Source organism: Vombatus ursinus, unplaced genomic scaffold (assembly GCF_900497805.2).
Source record: "Vombatus ursinus unplaced genomic scaffold, bare-nosed wombat genome assembly UNPS02010822.1, whole genome shotgun sequence".
Taxonomy (NCBI): domain Eukaryota; kingdom Metazoa; phylum Chordata; class Mammalia; order Diprotodontia; family Vombatidae; genus Vombatus; species Vombatus ursinus.
In genome coordinates, this window is record NW_020950600.1 from 1,985,987 (window position 1) to 2,010,543 (window position 24,557).

The following is a 24,557-nucleotide window of genomic DNA, read 5'->3' on the forward strand; positions in this document are numbered from 1 at the left end:
AGTTTGAGTCCCAGCTTTGCCACTTGGTTTGTCTTGGCCTTGGCTTCTTTGTCCATAAGAGAAGCAGAGTGGACCAGGGTTCCTTCCCCCTCACGCCGCCATCACCGGCATTTAGGGCCTCCTTCCCTCTCTTGCTGGCTCTGTTACCATTCCCTCCTAATCGTTACCCCTGCCTCCAGTCTCCTCTTCAAACTGTCCTCCATCCCGGCCGCCAAATGGATATTCTTAAAACACACTGTCCCTGCCCTGTGCTACGAGTTCTAGTGACTCTAAATGTTTGTCTACACATTCTACTATCTAAACTGCACTACCGGCTGTTCCCAATACAGGCCATCCCAATGTAATCTCCCCTCTCCCTGCCTTGGCACAGACTGTCTCCAATGCTTGGCATGGTCTTTTTCTTCATGTCTACCTGATCAACCCAAGGCCCTCCTTCTACAGGACACCTTCCCTGACCTTTGAAATTCAGGGCTCCATTGCTCTGAAATCATTTTGGGTTTCTTATTCATTATGTGTGTGTGTGTGTGTGTGTGTGTGTGTGTGTGTGTGTGTGTGTGTAACTGTAGAACATGTTTTCCCCCAGTAGAACAGAAACTCTTTGAAGGTAGCAGCTGTTTTGTTTTGCTTTTTGGCCTTTCTAGAAACTAAGTTAGTGCCTGGCATATAGTAAATGCTTAATAGATGTTTGTAGAATTAAGTGATTTATCTAGCTAGTCAATGTCAGAACCACCAGGATTCAAACCCAGGCCTTCAGAGTCCAAATCCATCAATCTTTCTATTTACAGTATTTACACTCATTGACTAACTAAACCTGACCCCGGGGACCCCAGAGGGAGGACTGGTGTGAGGAGGGGTAAGGATAAGGGGGTCATCTTCTTATGAGGGGTGAGGATGGAACAGTCACCTCGGTGCTTAGTTAGGAAAGGCTCTGTGGAGGAGAGGGATGGAATGGAGGGGAGAGGGATGAACAGCTTAGCCAAGGGATTTCTCTGGCTGAGCTCCTGGGGAAGCTGAACCTGTCGTAAGCTCAGTGAAAGACCCAGAGATTAGTCAGAAGAACTTCCTCTAGTCCAAAGCCCTTTCACAGATGAGAACACTGAGGACCCAGATAGGAAGTGACTTGTTGAAGATCGCGGCATCAGAGGTAGGGTTTGGACCCCAGACCGCTGACTCCCAGTGTAGGGCGCTCCCCCCCCCCCCCGCCCCGTGCCAATGTGAGCCTGTGAGTCTGTCTTTCTAGGGCTCTGGTGCCATGTGTGTGACCCTGACTGCCCCACCCCCAATACACACCTCCTCCGGGCTGTGGGTGACTCAATCATTTGTTCCCCGGGGCTGTTTTCCCGCTTATCTCTCTCCCACCCTTTGATGACACCACCTTCTTGGAAAGTAAGTTGGGCCAAAGGGGAGGGGGCTTGGGCCTCGAGCCTCATAAAAGTGCCGGGCTTGGGAGGCCGGACAGAGCCCTGAGCTAAGCAGACATACAGATATGGCACTGACCACTCAAATCCAGACTGCCTTTCTCTTCCTCCTCCTCCTCTCTAACTTTGTCTGTCCTTCTGTTCTCCCAAGAAAGGTAAGAGCCCACGGGCGCCTGGCCCCGGGAGGGGAGTGGGATTGGAGGGCCAGATACCTAGACTGGATGGGTGGCTGGGGGGGGGGGTCTCCCGAGGCCAGATATCTGGGTGTTGGGAGGTAAAAAGGAGGGTGTGTTCTGCACATAGGACAGACTGTAGGAGAGAAGAGAGGGGATGTGTGTGTGCGTGTGTGTGTGTACTTTGATGGGGGCTCCGGGCTGGGATCTCCTTCCTCAAGATCTGGGGGTTCTTCACAGACTCAGGACCTTGAGCAGATCCCCCTCCAGGAGGCAGCTCCAGCTCATAATGACTTGATGGTGAGTGATTTCCCCAAGAATGGCAGCCCATGCCCCCCGCGCCAGTCCCACTCTTCGGCTCCTCAGCCCCATCCATCCACTGACCTCCTCTTTTTCCCCCCCGGCAGCCCCTGCTTCAGAGGACAAAGAGATTCGACAGCCACTTTCCCATCTGCTCATACTGCTGTAATTGCTGTCGCAACGCAAAATGCGGCTTTTGTTGCCGTGTGTGACCCGAGCCCCTCGATGGTGTCATCTCCCTCTTCCCAAGTTCCCTTTCCCACTTCATTTTCTAATTTATTCCCTCCCCCTCTGTCCCTTCCTGTTGTGACTGTCTCAAAATAAAATGGTATGTTTTCCCCAAAAAACTCCAGCGTTTTTTCCTTTTTCGAAAACGTCAACTCCTTAATTTCGTCTCACCCTCCAAGCGCCCATCAGAGTCCTGGAGCTTCCTTCCCTGTCCTCTTGTCAGCTCTCTGAAGAGAAAACAGCGAGAGGGGTGCAGGCGGCAGGAGGAGAGGGTGTACTCCATCTCAGCCCCCACCCCACCCCAAATGTAAAGTTTCAGTTCTAGCAGGAGGGCCGGGAGGTGGAGGGGGGGAGACCTTCCCTGGTCATTCTTGGCAATGAGGTCTTTGCACCTGTGTGTTGGGAAATGGGCCATCTTTAATGGAGGCAAGGGCATGAAGCGGAGAAATAACTATCCCAATGGAAAAGGTCCAACTCTGGGCCTTGGGCCCCCCAATATGCCACTGGTTCCTCCTCTGGACTCTACCTTCAGCTCTCCAGCCCCTTCTACCTTGACCTTTCCCTACTCCCTAAACTTTCTGGGTCACTAAACCAGGCCTCCTTCCAGTATTCTGAGCACAGTAAATCCTTGTCACCCGCAGGATGACCGCCCATCTTCCCCTCAGTTCCCACCTCCCCACTGCAGCCACGATTTTTGGGAGGCCTGCGCTTAAGAGCCATTTCCATCTTTCTCTTCCACCTTCTGTCTCCACAACAACAGATCACAAGGGTCTGGTGTTTTCTATAGTGTATTAATAAGGGAGCCGGGCCCAAGCTTCTTGAGTTCCTCCCTGGCCCAGGGAAGATAGAGACTTTTTATTCCCCTAACTAACGTTCTCGGTGGTCCCCAGCCCTGGACCTGATGGATTCAGCTCAGTGGCTCATTCTTCTCATCCTGGGCTCGCTGTCAGCCAATCAGGAAGTGGCTTCACAGAGCCCTCCTGCACTCTCCTGATAGAGTGGATGTGACTGGCTTCCTAAAGGTTGGACAATGGGCAATGGATGCTGGTTTGTCCTCCTGAGCTGGTAAAGGACTAGACGATTGGCCTGGGGACAGGCTGTGTCTCTGTCATCCAACCTCACAGTGGGTTGCTCACTAGAAGGCGGGTGCCCAGATGAATACATGGCCCACCCCGATTTTCTACCATCTACAGAGATGGTAGGAAACACGGTAGATCTTGCTTATAATCACACACTTTAAGACCATTTACTAATGAGGGTGTGGAATAGTGAAAAGAATGGGGGATCTGGAGTCAGAAGTCTTGGGTTCAAATCCTGACTCTTCGATTTCCTACCTATATGACCCTGGATGAATCAGTTCTCTGGGCCTCAGAATCCTCCTGTAGAGTGATCGGTTGGACCAAATGACTCCCAAGGTCCTTTTCAGTTCTCAAGTGATAACTCCTTAATCTCATCTTCCTGGGCCTCTATTTCTTCAGTCCAGCCTCAGACACTTACTAGCTGTGTGACCCTGAGCAAGTCACTGCACCCTCTTTGCCCCAATTTCCTCATCTGTAAAATGAGCTGGAGAAGGAAATGGCAAACCACTTCAGTATCTCTGCCAAGAAAATCCCAAAATGGGGTCATGAAGGGTAGGACATAGTTGAAATGACTGAATAACAAAAATAGTTACTTTCTGGGGGCCCTTCTTGCTCTAGACCCACCATTCTAATTCTATTTCTCTGGGCAGGCGTTTTATAACCCCTGTTAGACTGTAAACTCCTTGAGGGTAGAGACCCATTATCTTCATATTTTATCGAAGCCTGGTGCAGTGTATTACTGACCATACTAGGCACAGATAAAGGTCTGTTGAAAGCAAACCTTCCTTGTTAACCGAGGCACAACTAGAGAAACCTGTCTCTAGGCCCTTGGTATCGTCCATGAAACGCGGTCATATGTTGGTGTGTTTTCCAATGTGAGCAAACAGGTGCTACCTTAGAAGGTCCGCCTGATGGGAAATGAGAGTGAAAGCTGCTACCTCTGTCTGGGAGCTGAGCTGATAAGCCTGGTCAGGAGGGCCCAACGTCTCCTTTCTCCTCCTTCACTCCTCAGCACCCCAGACTGAGAGTCAGAGGTCCTGGGTTCAAACCCTACCTCTGCTGCTGTGATCTTAAACAAGTCACTTCCCAAAAGCTCAGTCCACAATAATTCAGGGGATGAGCAAACATCATAGCTAGCACAGCTCAAAGGAATATGGAATCAGAGCTGCTGGAAGGTCATTTTATTTTACAGATGAGGAAACTGAGGCCAATGGAGGAGAAATTACTTATCAAGGGCACACAGGTTGTTAAATCCAGGATTCGAACCCTGGTCCTCTGACCCCAAATACAGCACCCTTTCCACAACCTCTGTCTTACCTTTTTTTCTCCACCCGATCTCTCCACCTCCCAGGACCCTGGCATCTGACTCCCCAGTTCTGCTCCCCTCAGGGACCCAGACTATGACCCCCTCTCCCCTTCTAGGGCATGGGAGTTCATCCCCACCCCCTCCCCAGTTGCTTCCTCAATGGGCCTTTGTCTCAGTCTCGGGAAAGGCACGGGCAGCGTCTGACATCATGGAGCCGGAGGTGGGGTGGCAGGACCGGTTCCTCCCCCCCAACCATCTCCTTTACCCCCGGGTATTTCCCCACCCCTCACTCAGGGATTCCCTCTTGGGGAGATGGCATCCCTCCTCCCTCCCTGACTTTGGGGTGGGTGGGCAGGACGGAAAAGCTGGAGTGTTCATACGGCTTATAAATCCTGCAGTATATCCACGAAGCCCAAAGAAGTGCATGGCTGGCAGGCTGCCTGGCATCCTGGCCACTGGGATTGGAGTCCCAGAGCCTCATACAATGATAATTACCTCTACGGTGGCCCCCATTTCAAAGGCTTGAGTTGGGAAGCCAGCTTTGGAGGGGGGATAACAAAACTGGTCAACATTCTCGTAGTGTGTCAAGGTTTGCAAAGCACTTCGCACACACAGTATCATTTGCTCCTCATAACAACAGCCTTGGGAAGGATCTCCATTTTACAGATGGGGAAACTGAGGTTCAAGAGCCAGGTCTGACCTGAATCCAGGTCTTTCTCTACTCCAGGTCCAGTGTTCTTTCTACTGCCCCAACACAGCCTCTCACAGGGGAAGGCAGCTAACATGGCAGGCGATGAGTACTCCTTTTCCCCAATAAAGTCACTGCTAGGTTCTCGCCCATACCTCTTTAGAATGGCGGTGACAGAGGCTTCTGCCCAGAGAGGTCCCTTGGCCTTGGGAGCAGCTATGAGGGCTGCAGCCTGCTAAGGATTTCACTGGGGAATGAGGTTCCAGAGGGGGAGGAGCGAGGGAGAAACAGGAAAAGCCTATAAGCCATCCTCTCCTCCACACATCCCTACACTCATGTAGGACCTAGGCATCCGGCAGCCCGGCCTGAGCGCCAGCTGTGACAAGGGCCCTTTTGTGCCCCCCCTTCCCTGGGCAGGGAGGAGCTGGGTGCTGGAGGCAGGCGGCCCCTGGCACCCTGGGTGTATATGTGTGTGTGTGTGTGTGTGTGTGTGTGTGTGTGTGTGTGTGTGTGTGTGTGTGTATGTGGAGGAGAAGAGGAAGGGCTGGTCCTCGAAGGCCTAGACCCTGAGACAGGGGAGGGGGAACTGGATGGGTGGACAGGCTGAAACTGAGGGGACAGGAGAGAGGTCAGCGCAGTGAATCCTGAAGGCAAGGGAGCAGGGGCTGGGCAGGGCTGGATTCATTAGGCTGGGAGTGAGGGTGAGGGGTTGGGGGTGGGGAGCTGGTGAATAACAACGGTTCCCAGTAAGCTGAGGGGGATTGAGGGATGGGGGCTAACAAGCCAATGGGATGCTTGGGCCAGGACCCAGTCTGAATCTTGGGGGGGTGGGGGGAATGTTTTCGGATGCCTGGGCTTGGATACGTGTTTCTGCCTCCACTCATGACTATGTCCGAGTAACTCTGTCTCTGTGTGTCTGTGTCTGTGTCTTCGGGGATTTGCACATGTGAGTGTGTCTTCGAATCTGTCTCTGCGCTTATTTTTCTGTGTTTCCAGGAGGGTGAGTGTTTCCTCTGTTCCAGGCACCGGGCTAAGGGCTGGAGTGGGGATATTTCCTGTGTCGTTCTGTGGATGTCTGTGCGTGTATGAGCTGTCTCTCCACGTGTCTGTCTCTGTACGTGTGTGTGGGTACATAAGAAGGGTGGGAAGAGGGGTTATAGTTATAATGGGAAGACCACAGAATGTGGGTTTGAATTTTGGCTCTATTACTTACTAGCTCTGTGCCTCAGTTTCCTCTTTGGTAAAATGAAGGGGTCTCTTCCAGCTCCAAATGCTATCACCATAGGACATGGCAGAGTTTAGGAAAGGGGACATCAGGAAGTCCAACCCCAGGGACTTGCTACCCCCAGGGAAACAGCCATGTTCCACTCATCAGTGCCGGGTGTGGGGAAGAAGTGCTTTCTTTCTCACACACCTCCTATCCCAGAAGCCCCCAGGGGCAGAGGGGGTAGCTGAACCCCCAGAGGGAACAGCACTCCTTTGTGCCCGGGCCAGGGGCCAGGCCTTAGCTGGGGGGTGGGGACACCGGGGTCCGTGGGGAGGCAGAAGGCGGCAGGAATGCTCCCGGCATTTGGGGAATGTCAAGTTCGTGAAACGGAGTCATTGACGGGATGGTCTCCGTGGACCCAGGGCCCCACTCCCTCGCGTCTCCCGGGTCCCACCTCACCTCCCACCACGGGGGTTGTAGGACTTCTCCTCCCGTGCTCCCACACCCCCCAGTCAGAACTGGAGCTGCTCTCCTTCCCTCTTGCCTCCCCCGTGGCCCCCTCCCGTCCAGTCGGAGCTGCAGGGTCTCCCCTGCTCTGGCTTCCTCACGCCGTCGCCTCTCCCCTCTCCCTCCCACCTGGGGGTGTCCCCAGGACTCTCCCTGGTGTTTGGGGAGGTGGGGGGGGGGAGCGAGTGCTGTCATGATGCAGGAAACTCTTTCCACCCCCTCGCCACAGCCCCAGCTGTTGCCAGCACTGATGAGGGAATGTGTGTGGGGGCCCCAGGCGTCCAGGCACATACTATGGGCCAGGGGAGAGGTAGCCGGCCACCAGGTCCCATCCTTGGGGGTGGGGGATGGGGAGGGGAGCGTGCAGAGGTGACAATTGGACTGGTCGTCATTTGGGGACAGAGGACGGGGAGCAGATGGCTTTGGGCTTCTCCCCCTCATTTTCCCAACTTCCATTTCAGGTCAGCTGGCTCGCAGCTTCGGGTTGGAATAAAGGATATTCTTAATCGACTCGAAGGACCCGGAGAAGATCTGATCTCTAAGGCAAGGTGTGCCTTCTTCCCATCTCCCCCGGCCCCACCCCCCATGATTCCTCCACTCTCCTATTTCTGTATCTGCGACACTGTGCCCAGGGCCTCGTATACAGTAGGGGCTTAATCAATGCTCGTTGGACTGAATGGAGCTCTTTTCAAGGATCCCTTTGAGCCCGGGCACACCTGCCTTTAACCCTTTCCTCTCTAATCCCCAGCTGCTGCCCTCCCAGTTCTTCCTGGGGAGCACCATGAGGTACCTCACTGCATTGCCTCTGTTTTGGATTATGATTGCAGGTAAATGCAGGTAAAGGGGAAGGGGATGACTAGCTGCCTTAGGGTCTTGAACCCTGGGGGTGGGGGTAGGGATGGAATGGAGGGGGAGGGGGGCGCGGCAGACAGCTAGGTCCCTGAAGAAGAGCAGGGCTGAGATGCGTATGTGAATGTGTGTGTGTGTGTGAGTGTGAGAGTGTGTGTGTGTGCACGAGCACAGACCCAGGGTAAGGCTGCCTGAGTCCTCGGAAGGGAAGATCTGGGACTGGATCGGTCTCCAGCCTGGCTTTCCTTCCTCCCTGAAGCCTCAAGGGGTGGTCAGTGGGGAGCCTGGATGCCCTCATCCATCTCGGCCTTCGAGAGGACTTGTGTCTCCATCCCGTGCCGATTTGATTTTCCTGATGAGCTGCGGCCTGCTGTGGTCCACGGCGTCTGGTACTTCAACAGCCCCTACCCCAAGAACTACCCTCCGGTGGTCTTCAAATCCCGGACCCACGTTGTCCATGAGAGCTTCCAGGGTCGAAGCCGGCTCCTTGGGGACCTGGGTCTCCGAAACTGCACCGTGCAGCTCACAAACCTCAGCCCCGAGCTCGGGGGCAAGTACTACTTTCGAGCAGACCTGGGAGGTTACAATCAGTATACTTTCTCTGAGCACAGCACACTGGACATCATCAGTGAGTAACCCACGCCGGTGCATGTGTCTGAAGGCATTGGTCAGCTGAGTCTTGGGGGCTTGGGGGAGGGAGGAAATTCTGAGTCCTTGTAGGAAGATGGAGGGAGATAAGGGGTCTATTTGGATCAGTGGAGGCCCAAGAGATGGAATGATCACATTCCCATGATCCCTAAGCTTCCTCTAAGTTCCAAAATTCTACCCACAGTGACTTCCTGTCACTCCTAACCACAAAAGGCTTGGTCGATCCAAGAGAGTAACTAATAGTAATAACTAGCATATCTGTGGCGCTTTACAGTTGCCCAAGCCCTCACCCCAGGCTTTGGAGACAGATGCTATTCTGATTCCTCTCAACAGGCTGAAGGGACTTACCCCTTACATACCTACATCAAAGTGTCTGTCTTAGACTGTAGAGAAGGACCAGTCTGTGCAATTCCCGCTACACCGGGCTGGGGTCATGTGAAATTAGACCCAAAGAAATCTCCAGTAGCGGGGGATTGTGTTGGTGAAGAAAGCCGGTCAGTCGGTCAATGAGCATCAATTAAGTGCTTATGGTGTGCCAAACACAGTGTTAAGCGCTAAGGATACAAAGAAAGGCCAGGACTAGACCCTTTCCTTAAGGATCTCCCTTCTAAAGGGGGTCAGGAATAATGAAAACCAGACGGGGAGGGGGGCTCAGCTGGTCCTCAGCTAGGAAGAATGAAGATGGGATTTATTTATTTATTTATTAAAAAAAAAAAAAAAAAGATGGGATTTAAAGGCAGGGCTTCCTGCCTCTAGGATCAGAGCTCTATCCATGCTCCTTTTCTGTTCCCACCTACAGGAGTCCATTCCTGGCCCCCTTTCATCTACCCCGACCCAACTCCCCAGACTCAGACCACTTACTAGCCTCAATCCCAGAATCTCAAAAAAGAGTAGAGGGTCGGGGAGGGGAAGAGATGTTGAACTGGCCAAGCTGAGATCCACCCTTAGATCCATTACTCCAAACTGTTGCTTTCCCAGAGGTCCCATAAGATTCCTTTGAGACCCACGTTCTTCATTAGATTTCCAAGACTCTAGACCAAGAGTCCAATTACACGAAAGAGAGGGAATTACACAGATACGTCCCTGCTCTGCGGTGGTAGGCATGAAGGAGGCCATTAGCTTCTAGTCTAAGACAGACAAACCAACACAAATACAATCTGCATCCAGGACAGAGTGGAGGAAACACTGAATCAAGAAAGAGATGGACAGAGAATGGGAATGCTATGTTACTTAAGTAAAGGGTCAGTGCAGAAGGGCGTGGTGGTTCTTAGGGAAGGGTAGGTGTATGAATGAGGAAAGAGAAGGAAGAAGAACGTCTTGGGACACTTGTCAGGACAGCAGGAGAAAAGTTATGGGTGCCTCTATTACTTGGCAGATACCCCCAGTATTGTGGTGCCCCCTGAAGTTGTGGCAGGCACAGAAGTGGAGATCGGCTGCATGGTGCCCGACAACTGCCCTGAGCTGCACCCGACGCTGAGCTGGCTGGGCCATGAGGGTCTGGGGGCTCCGGCTGTGCTGGGCAGAATGCGGGAGGATGGGGGCACCTGGGTGCAGGCATCCCTGCTGCACTTTGTGCCCACTCGGGAGGCCAACGGGCACCGGCTTGGCTGCCAGGTCACCTTCCCCAACACCACCTTCCAATATGAGGGCTACGCCAGCCTGGATGTGAAATGTGAGCATGGGTACAGCCCCTGGAGGTGGGGTGGGCAGACCTCTGGGCCTTAAGGGGTCCTGAGGGATCAGAGTCTGAAGAGGGAAGTGGAAACTTTTCCGTGAAGTCCTGGGCCCTGGGGGAGAGGGGTGAAGATCCCAGGGGTCTGGGAGAGTAATGGTGGGATTTACAGATCAGATGTCTGGGTCCTGGGAGGGAAGTGAGGCAAGGAAAGTGCCTGAGTGTCCTGAAACTTCTCGGTGTCTGTCTCTGCTCTCAGACCCTCCTTTAATCGTGGAGATGAATACTTCCGTGGAGGCCATTGAGGGGTCCCAGGTGACCTTGCTCTGTGGGGCGGACAGTAACCCAATGTCTCTGCTGACCTGGATGAGGGACGGGGCTGTGCTCAGAGAGGCTGTGGCCAGGAGCCTGGCCCTAGAGCTGGAGGACCTGACGCCTGAAGAGGACGGCATCTATGCCTGCTTGGCAGAGAATGCCTACGGGCAGGACAACCACACCGTGGGACTCAGCGTCATGTGTGAGTCCCCTCTCCTGGACTCCAAACCCGCTCTCCCTGGGGATAGGGATTCGGGGCCAGGAGATAAAAAGAGAAGAGGGCCGGGCAAACCGACAGGTTCATATCTGGGGGAGGGTCAGGGACAGACTCCTCCCTTAGCAGCTCGGAGGTTTTCTAAGGAAATTAAAGGATGAGGCTGGGGATGAGTTGGAGCTAAATGACAATGGTCAGAAACATCAGGGCCTGGGGACAGAACTAGTATTATGGGACAGGTGTTTGAATATCAGGCTAGGTTTGTGGTTATCCTAAAATTAGGCATTAAGTTAGCATTTGGGATCTGGACCAAGTTAGAGCTGGGTTTCTGATTCCCAGCACAGGGTGGTAGTGTGTGTGTGTGTGTGTGTGTGTGTGTGGAGGATGCAGTTGGGGCAGAATCCCAGCTCCTGGGCTCTCCTCCTGCTCTCCTGTCCCACACTCCTCCACCACTCTCAGATGCTCCCTGGAAACCTTCTGTGAATGGGACCATGGTAGCTGTGGAGGGTGAAGCCGTGTCCATCCTCTGCTCCACGCAGAGCAATCCAGACCCCATCCTCACCATCTTCAAGGAGAAGCAGATTCTGGCCACGGTCATTTACGAGAGCCAGCTGCTGCTGGAGCTGCCAGCTGTCACCGCTGAGGATGACGGTGAATACTGGTGTGTGGCTGAGAACCAGTATGGCCAAAGGGCCAGTGTCTTCAACATCTCCGTGGAGTGTGAGTCATCTCTCCCGTTCTGCTCCCCCCGGCACTGTCGGTCTCCCCATCGCCTGGGGACGGTGCCTGGTTAGCGGTTGATCCTAGAATCCAGGGCTCCTCTAATCTCATGGGTCTGTCATGGGGAACTCAGGGAGAGGGGTCTTATGTGAATCCAGTTCCCTCCACACAGCATTTGTTAAGCACCAGTGTGGGAATGCAGAGCCAAAATGAAAAAAAAAAAAAAACAGCCCCTGTCCTCAAGCACCTTACGTTGTACCGTGGTGAGGGGTGAGGGGTTGGAGTGGTACAGATGCAGTGTTTATACTGAAAAGTAAATAAAATACCATATGGAGGGAGAGTACTAACAACTAGAGGAATCAGAGGAGGCTTCCTGGAGGAAGTGGTACCTGACATGGGTCTGGAGTTTAGGAGTGAGGGCATTCCAGCCTGTATAAGATATAGGGGTGGGATTTGTGGAGTAAGCGTGAAAAGGCAACCAGGAGTCAAATGGCTTTAAATGCTCAGCTGAGCATTACACATTTTTATCCTGAAGGCAATGGGGAGCTGCAGAAGCTTCTAGAGCAGGGGAGTTAATACATCCCCAAAGTAAAGCAAGCCCCTTGCGAATCAGCACAGAGAGCTCACATTTGTCCTGACTTTAGGCCGATCTGTTCAGGTTGAGGCCGTATCACCGAGTACATGTGAAGCACAGTTTGGACTTCTCTGAGCCCCAGTTTTTTCCATACGTAAAATGGAGGAGTTGGTTCTGATGACCTCGAAGGTCCAGCACTTTCTAGTTCTAAGATTCTGTGACTTTTTCCTGTAGACAATGGGGACTCTTTAGCAGGAGAGGAAATCGAGTCAGCCTTGCGTGTTAGGAAGACGAATCTTGGTGGCCTGGCCAGGCGAGGCTGGGGTGGAGCGAGTGGAGACGCTCAGGAAGTTAGGGACAGGCCGCTTTTGGGAGGGGGCTGCTGTTAGGGTCTGGCTTTTCAGAGAAGGGGGAGCAGGGTAAGCAGCGCTACCGCACCCACTTTTGCAGTTACCCCTGTCATCCTCCTGGAGTCCCACTGTGCGGCAGTGAGGGACACGGTGCAGTGCGTCTGTGTGGTCAAGTCCAACCCAGAGCCTGCAGTGGCCTTCGAGTTACCGGCCCGAAATGTGACGGTCAATGAGACGGAGCGGGAATTCGTGTACTCTGAGCGGACGGGGCTGGTGCTCACCAGCATCCTCACCCTTCGGGGGCAGGTGCAAGCCCCACCCCGAGTCGTTTGCTCGGCTCGGAATCTCTATGGCACCAAGAGCCTTGAGCTGCCCTTCCAGGGAGCCAGTGAGTGAGCTAGATTGGGCGCTGGTGGGAGGCAGAGGGAGGCTTCCCCAGCTGGTCCCTTATCCACGAGGGGATACACACCTCGTCCAGGACCCAGGCTTCCTCCTTCCCCCCCTTCCCCTGTCCCGCTCATTGGGCCCTTGTGCCCCTTCCTACCTACACCTTCCCTGCACCATTCCTTCCCCTTTACTCTCTGATGGGCCTCGTGGCTGTTTGCTTCTCTCCTGGCTATAGACCGACTGATGTGGGCAAAAATTGGGCCGGTGGGAGCAGTGGTCGCCTTTGCCATCCTCATTGCCATAGTCTGCTACATCACCCAGACGCGCAGGAAGTGAGAGTGCTGGGGCCAGGGGGCTCCTGTCCTGGGCAGGGTGGAGGTGGCTTGGGGGGGGGGGGCTGGGGAACATGGGGGACATGGAAGGTATTTGGCTTTAATGTGATGGTGGTAATGTTCTTATTAAGGCCCCTATATGGACAAGCCTGTTGGGAGGGACGCAGAGAAAGTAGGGAATATAGCCACTGCTCTTAGGAATTCCTCTTTCGGAAGTCAGCACCGAAACAAATGGGGTCAACCAAAATAAATCCGGTGAACTCTCAATTGATAGAACACAGAGGGAAGAGTCACACAAATCATCCTGAAATCCCAAACTGTCTTGAATGCATCCATTCAACAACGTGTATCAAACACTTATTATGTATCAAAGTAGGTGCCGGGCAAGAGGGACCCAAAGACAAAATGAAAACCTGTTCCTCGAGGCAGTTAGGTGGCTCAGTGGACAGAGCACAGGACCTGAGTTCAAATTGCGCCCCCAGACACTTATTGGCTGTATGACCCCGGGGCAATTCAATTAACCCCCTAGCCTAAAACAAACAAACAAACAAACAAAAAAAAAACAAACCAAAACCTGTTTCTAACCTCAGGCTGTTTACATTTGCCGTTGGTTTTGAGGAAGTTAGGGAAAGGGCCCAAGAAAAGCTTCTTGCTTCCTGATTGGAGCCTTGACATCTGCAATCCTGTCCTAACAAAGTGATTGTCCAAGTTCAAACCCCATCTACTTCCTTGGGGCTTTTACTGGATATCAGTTCCAGATCACCAGGGCTTGTGAATCAGGCCAGGCCCTGAAAATGGGTTGGGAAGGAGCTCAGATGGGTGGAGCGTTTGATGGCCAGCCTCTTTCTCTTCCTCATGACGTCTGGAGCTAAGGGGATAGAGCAATTTGCTTGTTCTCATTACTTACCACCAGGGGGAAAGGGAGGATGGCCTAAGGCAGTCTAGGGTCCAGGGAAATGACCAGAGGGAATTCACACCGATACTCCCACTCTAAGCCGGAACCGAGAGCTCACTTGGTCCCAGAAGTCCTGGGGATGGGAGGCTAGAAAAGGGAGTCTATTTCCTGCAAATTGAACGGCCTCGATTCAGGAGAGGACAAATGATCTGCAGAGCTGTAACTGATAGGAGATTTTGTCCCAGGACACCGATGGGGCAGGAAGGTGTGCTTCCTCCCCAGATGACCCCAACACCACTGCTTCTTGTTTCATGGTCCCGTCTCCCCCTCCCGACCCAGGCCCAGTTGCTGCAGAGCACCCCGACACCCCACAACCTCACCAAGGGTGCTATTGCCGTGATGCCCTTTCTCACAGGGCCTACCTCACCCTACCCCAGCCCTTGAACTCGAGTGACTACATTCACGTACCTCCACCAACTGTTTTTGCCCCAGATAAAAATCTTTCTAGTTATAGCTCTGGGAACAGGTGTGGGGACTAGAACGTGGCTAGAGGGGTAGGGGCTGGACAGCCTGGGGTTCCCTATGGGCCTGACGGGTGCTGTCCTCCTAGGAAGAATACGACGGAGAGCCCCAGCTTTGCAGGTGGGGAGAATCCCCCTGTTCTGTTCAGCAGCGACTTCCGCATCCCAGGGGTGCCTGAGAAATCCGAGGTGAGGACCCGGGAGTAACAGACACGGGGGAGAGGCATAGGGGGTGACAGGGGAAGTCAGGCACTAGATTGCCGACCTGTGTAGGGTCGAGGACAAGGGGGCTCTGGCTTCTGCTGGGGGAGGAGGGAGAGTGGGAGATGGCAAACAGGAGGCCTGGGGCGTGTTGGTGTCTGATGGGCCAAATGGCTGCATGTCGAGGGGAGCAGGGGACGGAGCCTGGGTTGTGCTCATGGGGCAGGGGGAGGGGGATGTCTATTGTCCCCTAGTCTCCCTGGACTGTGACTCCGTTTCCTTCTCTAATAGTCCAAAGAGGTCTCTACCCTGGAAAGTCACTGAGCGCCCCAGGTAGGTTGCCTGTGGCCTCAGTGTCTCCGTTTCTGGGACCCTTTGGGGGTCCCGGGGTCTATGTGTGTGAGTGGGTGCATGTGTCTCCGGAGTTTTCAGATTCCTAACGATGAAGCCTAGCCCCGCCTGGAGGGAAAAGGAGGGAGGGAGAGAGGGAGGGGTAGGGAGCTGGACACAAGCCGCCCTGTTCTCCTCTGTCTAGCTGCAGCTTCTCACTACCGTCTTTGTCTCTGTTGGAGCTCTCAGGCCTCATTGTCAGGCATCACAATGTCCTAAGCACCCCCTATGTATAAGGCTGTGAAAGGATGGAGGGGGGCTGTGAAGGAAGGGGGGAGCCATTGTCCCCACATAAGGGAGTCACCCCCGCCCCTCCCAGGCAGGACTCGGGTAGGGAAAGGCCAGGCAAAGCTGCCCGGTGCTGAGGACAATGCAGTTGTTGAGGGAGGATCCAGAGGCAGTGGGTTGAATCAGGGAAGGCTTGCTGGAAGAGGGGGAGTGGGGCAGGGTTGGGAGCTAGCAGAGAGGTGAGGGAGTTGTTGAGGGGCCAGAAAAGCTGTGGGGGCTGGGCCCTAAACCAGCACAGCCCAGGCGACACTTTGAGGAATAAGAGGAAGTGAGGCTCAGCGGGCAGGGGATGGGGGGCTGGAGAATCTGGGTTTGACTCAGAGCAACAGGAAGTGATTGAGATGAGAAGAAATCCCGCCAGCTCTGGGTAACCTGGGCGAAAGCCCGGCGCTGGAGGTGAAGGGAAGACTCCCTGTAACTTATGGTCACCCCCTCTAGAGCGAGAGGCGCCTGGGCTCCGAGAGGAGGCTGCTGGGCCTTCGGGCGGAGCCCCCTGAGCTGGACCTCGGCTACTCCCACGTGGACCTGGGGAAGCGCCCCACCAAGGACAGCTACACCCTAACCGAGGAACTGGCTGAGTACGCAGAGATCAGGGTCAAGTGAGGGCCCAAGGGGCTGCCTGCCTCTCACCCTGCCCTCGGGACCCCCTCCCCCAGAATCTCTCCCCACCACAGCCACGTGTGGTTTCTAGGGCTGGCTTCTAGCTCCCCTTCCTCTTCGGGCGAAGGGAGGGGAGCAGAGGGAGGAAGGGGACCTCGTGGTCTCGCCTCCCCCTACCCCCACCCTTCTCCCAGATCCTGGTTCTGCCCTCTCCCTCCCCGCATCATGGCTCCCCTCTAACCTCCATCTACCTTGTTCATCAGTCGAGAGGGGAGTTTCTGTCTCTGTTATTTATTGGAACCCCGCCCCCTTCCTTTCTCTGATGTGGCCCCAGGGTCTGTACAGAAGCAACACTCAATAAATGTCCTTGAGGCCACCTTTTTGCGCTAGTTTCCATGATTTTCACCCTTTCCCACAGGCTTGGGGAAAGGGCTACGGCCAACCGGGGCCATCAGCGTTGAGGGTGGCAGAATCTGGTATCGGGGGAGGTGGAAATCCAAATAAAGAAGAGATTAGTGGTACCCACAATCCGGAGGCTTCTTGACCCTGCCCTTGAGGAGTTCCTGGGCTTGAGGGGGCAGAGGTGGGGGAAGATAATATAAGACACTCAGCACTGAGATGGGCATGGAATTAGCGCCTCCTAAACACATTGGGCCTGGCCCAATCAATCAACAAGCACAGATCAAGTACCTACTATGTGCCAGAGCACAGGAGCACCACAAAGATGCTGATAAACACTTAGGAAGTTATGTTCTCAAGGGGTGGGAATGAAGTTATGGAGACAGACTTACCAGGGTCTGAGAGGATCCAGATGAAGGAACCCAGAGTCCTTCCTCGTCACCCTCCTTTTCCTCTTCCACCCTGTTGCCCTTCACAACCAGAAGAGACTTCAGCCAGTCTGACCCCCTCCTTTTAGAGAGAAGGGAAAGATTTGTCTAAAGTTCCCCGGGATTGTCTGCATGGCCTCATGTAGATGGTGTTGCTTAAGTAGCATCTCAGAAGAAGAGAGGGATTGCATGGAGGTAGAGGTGAGAAGGGAGGGCATTCCAGGCAGGTGGTATGGCTAGAGCAAAGGCACAGGGACAGGCAATGGTGTCCTGTGTGAGGAAGAGAGGAGAGGCCGATTGGATCGGGCAAGGTAGGTGGGGGCCATGTAGTATAGGGCTTTATATTTTATCTTAAGTGATAGGAAGCCGCTGGAGTTGATGGAGAAGGGGAGTCATATGGTCAGATCTTCATTTTAAGGAAAATTACTTGGGTGGCCACACGGAGGAGCAGCTGGACTGGGGAAGGGGCTGGAAGCCAGGAGACCAATGCAGAAGCTATTGCAATCATCTAGGCCAGAGCTGACGAGGGCCTGAACTAACATGGCGGCTGTGTGATGGGAGGCGTGGTGCGGTATAGATAGAAACAGTGTGATTTAGGAAGTGATTGCATACTCGGAGCTGAGGATAATGCCTCGGTTGAATGCCTGGGAAACTGGAAGAAGGGTAGCACTCTCAACAAAAGTAGGGGAGCTTGGAAAAGGGGAGGGTTTGAGTGGTGACCATGGTGGCTCTGTCCCTGTCCTTCCCTGCCTCCCTGTTTATTCAGTTTTGAGGGGTCTAGGCCCTGCCACCTGCACCAGTGAGGCCTCTCATCTTACTTGCCTGCTTAAATAAACTAACTCAAAAATCTTGTTATTTCTGGCCTTGGGTTCTTCATAGGATCACAGATTTAGAGAGGGAAGGGACCTCAGAGGTGCCCTAACTTAACCCCTTCATTTTACAGATGATGAAACTGAGGCACAGAAAGGTGGGGTGATTTGCCATTTGTCCATTATTCGAATGTCACATGGGTAAAAACCGGAAAGACTGAGATTCGAACCCAGGACCTTTGCCTCCTCATCTGTGCTGCCTCCCATTGCTCTTACACATGTAAAAGTGAGACTCGATTGGGTAAATCAGTCAAGTGCTCCCCATCCCATGTAAAGTAATTGATAAGATGCAAAGCTTCCCCCCCCCCCCCCCGTTCCTTCCCAGGTGCAAATATGTCTCAAGCAATCTATCAAAGACTTTGCACACTCGATCTAAACTAAAGCGTTGATTGATTGATTGGTGGATTGATTGACACTGTTCTCTCCCCTCCTTAAGATATGAAGTAGAGGGGTCTCTGATGGTTTAAGCTCTCCTCGGGAAGGGTTCCCCACTCTCTCCAGCCTGTACCTCCATCCGCCACCCACTGTCCTGGAGAGATATACCATCATGTCCTCTCTCCCAGTGAGGCAAGGAGGAGGCCTAAACAGAGGTTCTCCCTTCTCATCCCTCTGGTTCTTTGGGGAAAGGCATGGAATTAAGCAATTTGGTCTTTAAAAGTCTTCACTCCTAGGCTGGAGTAACCAGAGACAGTATCAGGAGGAATGTCCTAAGCAACTATGTGAGGTAACGGTTCCATAGAAGTTGATGAAACAATAGCAGGGGATGAGGAAAGGACGGAGCAGACCACCCGGCTGGAGGCAGGCACCCTCCTTTGTGATGCTCCCTCATGTCTACAGTCCCTTGTCTTGGCCAAGGACCCAGGTGTTCCAACGTATTTATTCATTCATTCAACAGGAATTTATCAAGTCAGAAATGGCACTGTGCCATCTCTGGGATATAAAGACAAAAAAACCAAGGGATCCTGCCCTTCTGCATTCTACTGGGGTTGGGTTGAGGAGTGGAGAATGCTTCATACACAGACTATGGAATTGGTTCTTGAAAGCCCAGGACTAAATCACAGAAAAGGAGCTGATAAGTTGATGTTAACTGTCAAGGTATGGGAAAATGGGCAGTCATTGTCTAACCAGTCTCCTCCTACCGTCCAAGTCAGAGAGAAAGGGGTGGTAGTGCTGTTTATACTAGGAAAAGGATAAGAGAGGGTTAGGGCTTGACCCACTTAGCCAGTTGCTGCAAGGCTTCTTTGTGGCCCTTCTCATGAAGGGTAGATATGCTCACTGATACCTAGCTGATAGGACACAGAGAACTGGTGGTCAAGAATCAGGAAGGTGCATAACCAGTGTATCTGATAAAGGCCTCATTTCTAAAATATATAGAGAACTAAGTCAAATTTATAAGAATACAAGTCATTCCCCAGTTGATAAATGGTCAAAGGATGTGAACAGGCAGTTCTCAGACGAAGAAATTAAAGCCATCTTTGATCATATGAAAAAATGCTCTAAATCACTATTGATTAGAGAAACGCAAATCAAAACGACTCTGAGGTACCACATCACACCTATCAGATTGGCCAACATGACAAAACAGGAAAATGATAAATGTTGGAGAAGATGTGGGAAAATTGGAACACTAATGCATTGTTGGTGGAGTTGTGAAATGATCCAACCATTTTGGAGAGCAACTTGGAACTATGCTCAAAGGGCTATAAAAATGTGCATACTAGGACTGTATCCCAAAGAGATCACAAAAGTGGGAGAAGGACCCACATGTACAAAAATATTTATAGCAGCTCTTTCTGTGGTGGCAAGGAATTGGAAATTGAAGGGATGCCATCAATTGGGTAATGGCTGAACAAGTTGTGGTATGCTATACCACATACTATTAATGGTAATGGAATACTGTTGTGCTATAAGAAATGATGAGCAGGCAGACTTCAGAAACACATGGAAAGACTTGTATGGTCTGATGCTGAGTGAAGTGAGCAGAACCAGGAGAACGTTGTGCACAGTAATAGCCACGTTGTTTGATGACTAACTTTCATAGACTTGTCTCTTCTCAGCAATGCAAGGATCTAAGACACCTCCAAAAGTTGCGTGATGGAAAATGCTATCCATATCCAGAGAAAGAATCATGGAGTTTGAATGCAGATTGAAGCATACTATTTGCTCTTTTTTTTTTCCTTCTGTTTTGTTTTGTTTCCTCTTTCTTGTGGTTCCTCCTATTGGTTCTAATTCTTCCTTACAACATGACTAATGTGAAAATATGTTTAATAGGAATGTTTATATAGAGCCTATATCAGATTGCACACCGTCTTGGGGATTAGGGGGAGAAAAATTTAAAACTCAAAAGTATATGGAAGTGATTGTTGAAAACTAAAAATAAATTAATAAAAAATACATAAAAGCTACAAAAAAAAAAAAAGAGTCAGGAAGGTGGACTCTTATGCTGCTGCTGAGCTTACCCAACTGGACCACCAAGTTAGAGACTAAGCCCTGAAAGGGCTAAGCCACTCAGCTTTGGAGCTCCGGATCAGTGGGTATATGAAAGTAACCTCACATAGCTAGCTGCATACTCCGACCATCTTCCTACCATGCCCCTCATCACCTCTAGCCTGCACTACTGCAGCAGCCTTCTCACTGGGCTCTTTGCCTCAAATCTCTCTGTATTCCAATCCAGAGGCAGCTGGTGATATAGCAGATGGAGCACTGGGCTCGGAGTAAGAAAGAGCTGAGTTCAAATCTGACATCAGACTAGCTGTGTGATCCTGGGCAAATCACTTAATCTCTGTCTGCCTCAGTTTCTTCAACTACAAAATGGGAAGAATAACTGCACTTAACCCAGATTGTTAAGAAAATAAAATTAGATAACATTTGTAAAAGTGCTTTGCTCAGTACCTGAAACATAATAGTCTCTTTATAAATACTGATTTCCTTCCTTGCCTTCCATCCTTCACACAGCTGCCCAGGCGTTTTGCCACCCTGATGCTCAAAAAAGTCCAATGTTTCTTCCTATTATCTCCAAGATCAAACATAAATTCCTTTGTCTAGCATTTTTTTCAGTTTAAAAAAGTTTCTATTGACATTTTGTTTCCCACATCACCATAATAACCCAAGCCCTTCTTTCCCCTCCCTGAAGGCCATCCCATGTGACAGAGTATTGTTTTTTTAGAGAGAAAAGTCAGGATGACTGGTCAATGCATTGAAGAAGTCTAAAACCATATGCAGTGTGTAACACTGTTCGTCTTTCCACCTTCACCAAGGGGCATTCCGGGTGTGTCTTCTCATCTTTCTTCTTTCCAGTCCCATCTGATCTTCTGGTATTTTGGTGTGTCGTTCTTTTCACTTGCATTTTTGGGGTTACTGGGTATGTTGTCTTCCTGGCTCTGCTCTCTTCACTCTGCATCAGTTCGAGACTTTTCCCCACTTCTCTGGACTCATCACACATACCATTTCTTACAGCACAGTCATATTCTATTACATTGATGTTTCACAATTTGTTTAGTCATTTCCCGATCGATGGGCATTGACTTTGCTTCCAATTCTTAACTAATCACAAAAAGAGCTGCTATAAATATTTTGGAGTCCACGGGGACTTTTTTTTTGGTCTTATCAATGGCTTCCTTGGGGTATGAGCTCAGTAATGGGGTCTCTGCTTCAAAGGGTGTGGATATTTTAGCCATAGGGAATGGCTATTAGTTTTATACCTATTTATTAATTGTTTATATATTTTGCATACTTATCAGAGAAATTTGATACAAAGATTTTTTCCCCCATTTGATTACTTCCCTTCTTGTCCTAGATGCATTAATGTGGTCACTACAGAAGCTTTTCAGTTCCAAGTTCCCTCTTCCACTGTAGACATAGTATTAGGTTCCTTCAGTCACTTTAATCTTTTTTTTTTTTATGGTGACCCTGATCCTCCTGGATCCCTTCACCTCACCCCTGATCCCCCCCTTTCTTTTGATATTCCCCCTTCCTCTCCTCCCCTTCAGCTAGTCCTGTTCCTTAGTTTTTTTTAATTTCATTTTTTTTGCTCGCCTTTCCAAAAAATGATTTATCTCACTCTCTTCATTATCCATCTTCTCTTTCTGTCCACTCTAGACCCTCATTCTGTGATTCATGACCCTTATAATTGCCTGGTCTCTCTCTTTTCTCTTTATTCTTCATGCAACCAAAGCTTCCAAAGGATCCATTCTAGGCTCTGTCCTCCAGGCACTTTCTGCAACCATCTTGTAGGACTTGACCCCAAAGATTACCCTTTCCCATTGTATTTCACTTCCAGAATAATGCTAGAATAATGCTAGAGACTATTATGTTTCAGGTACTGAGCAAAGCACTTTTACAAATGTTATCTAATTTTATTTTCTTAACAATCTGGGTTAAGTGCAGTTATTCTTCCCATTTTGTAGTTGAAGAAACTGAGGCAGACAGAGATTAAGTGATTTGCCCAGGATCACACAGCTAGTCTGATGTCAGATTTGAACTCAGCTCTTTCTTACTCCGAGCCCAGTGCTCCATCTGCTATATCACCAGCTGCCTCTGGATTGGAATACAGAGAGATTTGAGGCAAAGAGCCCAGTGAGAAGGCTGCTGCAGTAGTGCAGGCTAGAGGTGATGAGGGGCATGGTAGGAAGATGGTCGGAGTATGCAGCTAGCTATGTGAGGTTACTTTCATATACCCACTGATCTGGAGCTCCAAAGCTGAGTGGCTTAGCCCTTTCAGGGCTTAGTCTCTAACTTGGTGGTCCAGTTGGGTAAGCTCAGGTGTCAGAGAGAGCACTGGCCCATAGTAGGCTCCTCCTCCACCACGTCCCTGATTATGCAGCTCACCATTGATCTACACCTTCTCTTGTTGACCTCTTTTTCTACATTTGCCTTGAAATTGCCTCCCTGTATCCATGGGCTTTCCACTTTTCCAGGGGCCAGCTGCCCCCAGGGGTTCCAAAATCTCCCCCTCCCAGGACAAGCAGATTTCTGAAGTACCAAACCTCCCAGGTCCTGTCTCCTTTCACTGACCATCTCTCTTTACCCATAGGGGAACCCCTCTCAACTCCAAAGTAAGGCCTCCTCCCCACCCCCTTTTCAATCTTTCTCTCCTCTGCTTCACCCACTTCCCTGTAGGCTCTTCTCTTTCTGAGACCACAGAAGCCACCTTCCCCTCACTTCTAGCCCTTGATCTGACCCTAACCACTTTTTTCCATCTCCCTGCTCCTCTCCCTCTTTTATGTACGCTCCCATGTTGTGATAGAGTCCCCTAGAGAAGCATTCATTTGTAGGGAGAGTGTCTCCATGTTCCATCCATAATGCCCTCTGTCCTCCTCTTCACTGTTATCTCTGCCAGATTTCCATCTTCATCCCTCTCTCTTTGTGTACATTTAGAAAGAAGTCTCTTTGTTGTCATCCATTGCAGTTGCTGTCTGCATTTATTCACTCCTCCTACCTTTATGTTGTTTGAAGTGTCCAAGATGCAAATAATCTATTTGGTTCTGGTTTTCTTTCTAAAAATGTTCCAAACTTTTCATCTTATTGAACATCTACCTTTTGTCCTGTATTGTTAGGCTCAGATTTACAGGACAGATCACCTTGGGCTCCAGTACTCTTCAGAATACATTATTCCATTCTCTCCTCCTTTTTCTAGTGGCTGTGGAATAGTCTTGCATTATTTGCATGTCATTTCCTTTGTATTTGGAGGTCTTTCTCCTGATGGCTTGAAGAACTTGTTTCTGAATAGAATTGTTAAATTTAATCACTATGAATGATTTGCAGCCTGTGAATTCTTTCAATTGGAATTTCATTTTCTGTGTTTAGAAGTTCTGGGCAATTCTCTTCTATTTTTTTCCTTCATTGTGGCGTTAAGGTTTTGTCTCCTGCTATGTTTTTCTGATTTATCTCTTTGCCTCCTGTCTTTGGGTTTAGTATGTTTTACTTGCACAGTGAGCATATTTTCCCTTAATGCTCTTGTTTTTTGTTTCTCTTTTTCTAGGTTGTCTTTTACACCTGTATATTTGCATTCCCAGTCTCTTGTTCTCTCTTTTGTTTCTTTCTTGAGGCTTGCCATTGAAGATTCAAGTTTTTCTAGTCTGTTCATTATTTTTGCTGTGCAAGACATAAATTCTGCTCTCATAATTCTCACTTCTCTTTTAAACCATTCAGGAACAGTAAGTTGTGATTACATGTTCTCCTCAACTTCCACAGGCTTCTCTGTCTTATCAAGTGCAGATCATTTTCCTTTATTTAGCAGAATTTATTCATACATGCTTGAACTCATTTACTAGCTTTGGAGGCCACATTTCCTTTTATTATTAATGTTTGTCCTGTTGATTTATCTGTTTATGCTCAAGGTCTTTGAGTTTTTTTCTTCCTGAAATCTTTAGTACTTTCAGTCTTTTTTCCCCTTTATTTTCCTTATCACTCACTTTCTGACTCTCTCCCCTCTGACCATGGGCTGGATCTCAAAATGTCTCAACCTCTACCCATAATGGACAATTCACAGTTCACCAGTGTAAGACTCTGGCACAAATAGCGTTTGAATGGTCAGAACTAACCCTAGCTGGACGCTATGCTCTTTCCTCAAGCTTAATGGAGCACTGCACAGCTTCCCACATGCAAGATGACCTGTCTGCTGTCTCCATACCTCAGATCTCTGGCCTGGAACTAGTAATTTAGAGTCTATTTCTCCCAGCACTGGAAGTTCAGAGCTGTGCAGCACTGGTGCTTCAAGTTTGTAGCCCCTGACAGGCTTTCACTCCTAAATGATTGCAGCCAAGCTAACTGTTGAGGCCAGAGCAAACTTCTGCAGCCTGGAGCTGGGGTCTCCATAGTTCAGGAAAGAGGCAAGGGGGGCCAGGGTGCTGGGGTGGATTTTGATGTAAGCCTGTATTGTGTACTTGAGTCTGCTAGTGAAGCCTCATGACTGGTGGCGTGGGGGGGGGTGTGCTACTGAGCAAGCTCAGGGTCAGTGAGTGTCATTTCCTCTGTGTGTGTGTGTGTGTGTGTGTGTGT

General features: G+C 50.6%; 2 protein-coding genes across 2 annotated transcripts; both read left to right on the forward strand.

The window, feature by feature from the left end:
• The first annotated feature begins 1,446 nt into the window (after positions 1-1,446).
• On the forward strand, positions 1,447-2,238 carry HAMP (hepcidin antimicrobial peptide). The gene is made up of 3 exons (XM_027855554.1): positions 1,447-1,573; positions 1,832-1,891; positions 1,999-2,238. The coding sequence occupies exons 1-3, from the start codon at positions 1,487-1,489 to the stop codon at positions 2,101-2,103; spliced, it is 252 nt and encodes an 83-aa protein (XP_027711355.1). The 5' UTR covers positions 1,447-1,486; the 3' UTR covers positions 2,104-2,238.
• A 4,923-nt stretch (positions 2,239-7,161) lies between these two features.
• MAG (myelin associated glycoprotein) lies at positions 7,162-16,299 on the forward strand. The gene is made up of 11 exons (XM_027855515.1): positions 7,162-7,216; positions 7,368-7,454; positions 7,655-7,733; positions 8,015-8,383; positions 9,779-10,075; positions 10,335-10,592; positions 11,064-11,324; positions 12,349-12,636; positions 12,871-12,967; positions 14,473-14,572; positions 15,701-16,299. The coding sequence occupies exons 3-11, from the start codon at positions 7,688-7,690 to the stop codon at positions 15,863-15,865; spliced, it is 1,881 nt and encodes a 626-aa protein (XP_027711316.1). The 5' UTR covers positions 7,162-7,216; positions 7,368-7,454; positions 7,655-7,687; the 3' UTR covers positions 15,866-16,299.
• The last annotated feature ends 8,258 nt before the right edge of the window (positions 16,300-24,557 follow it).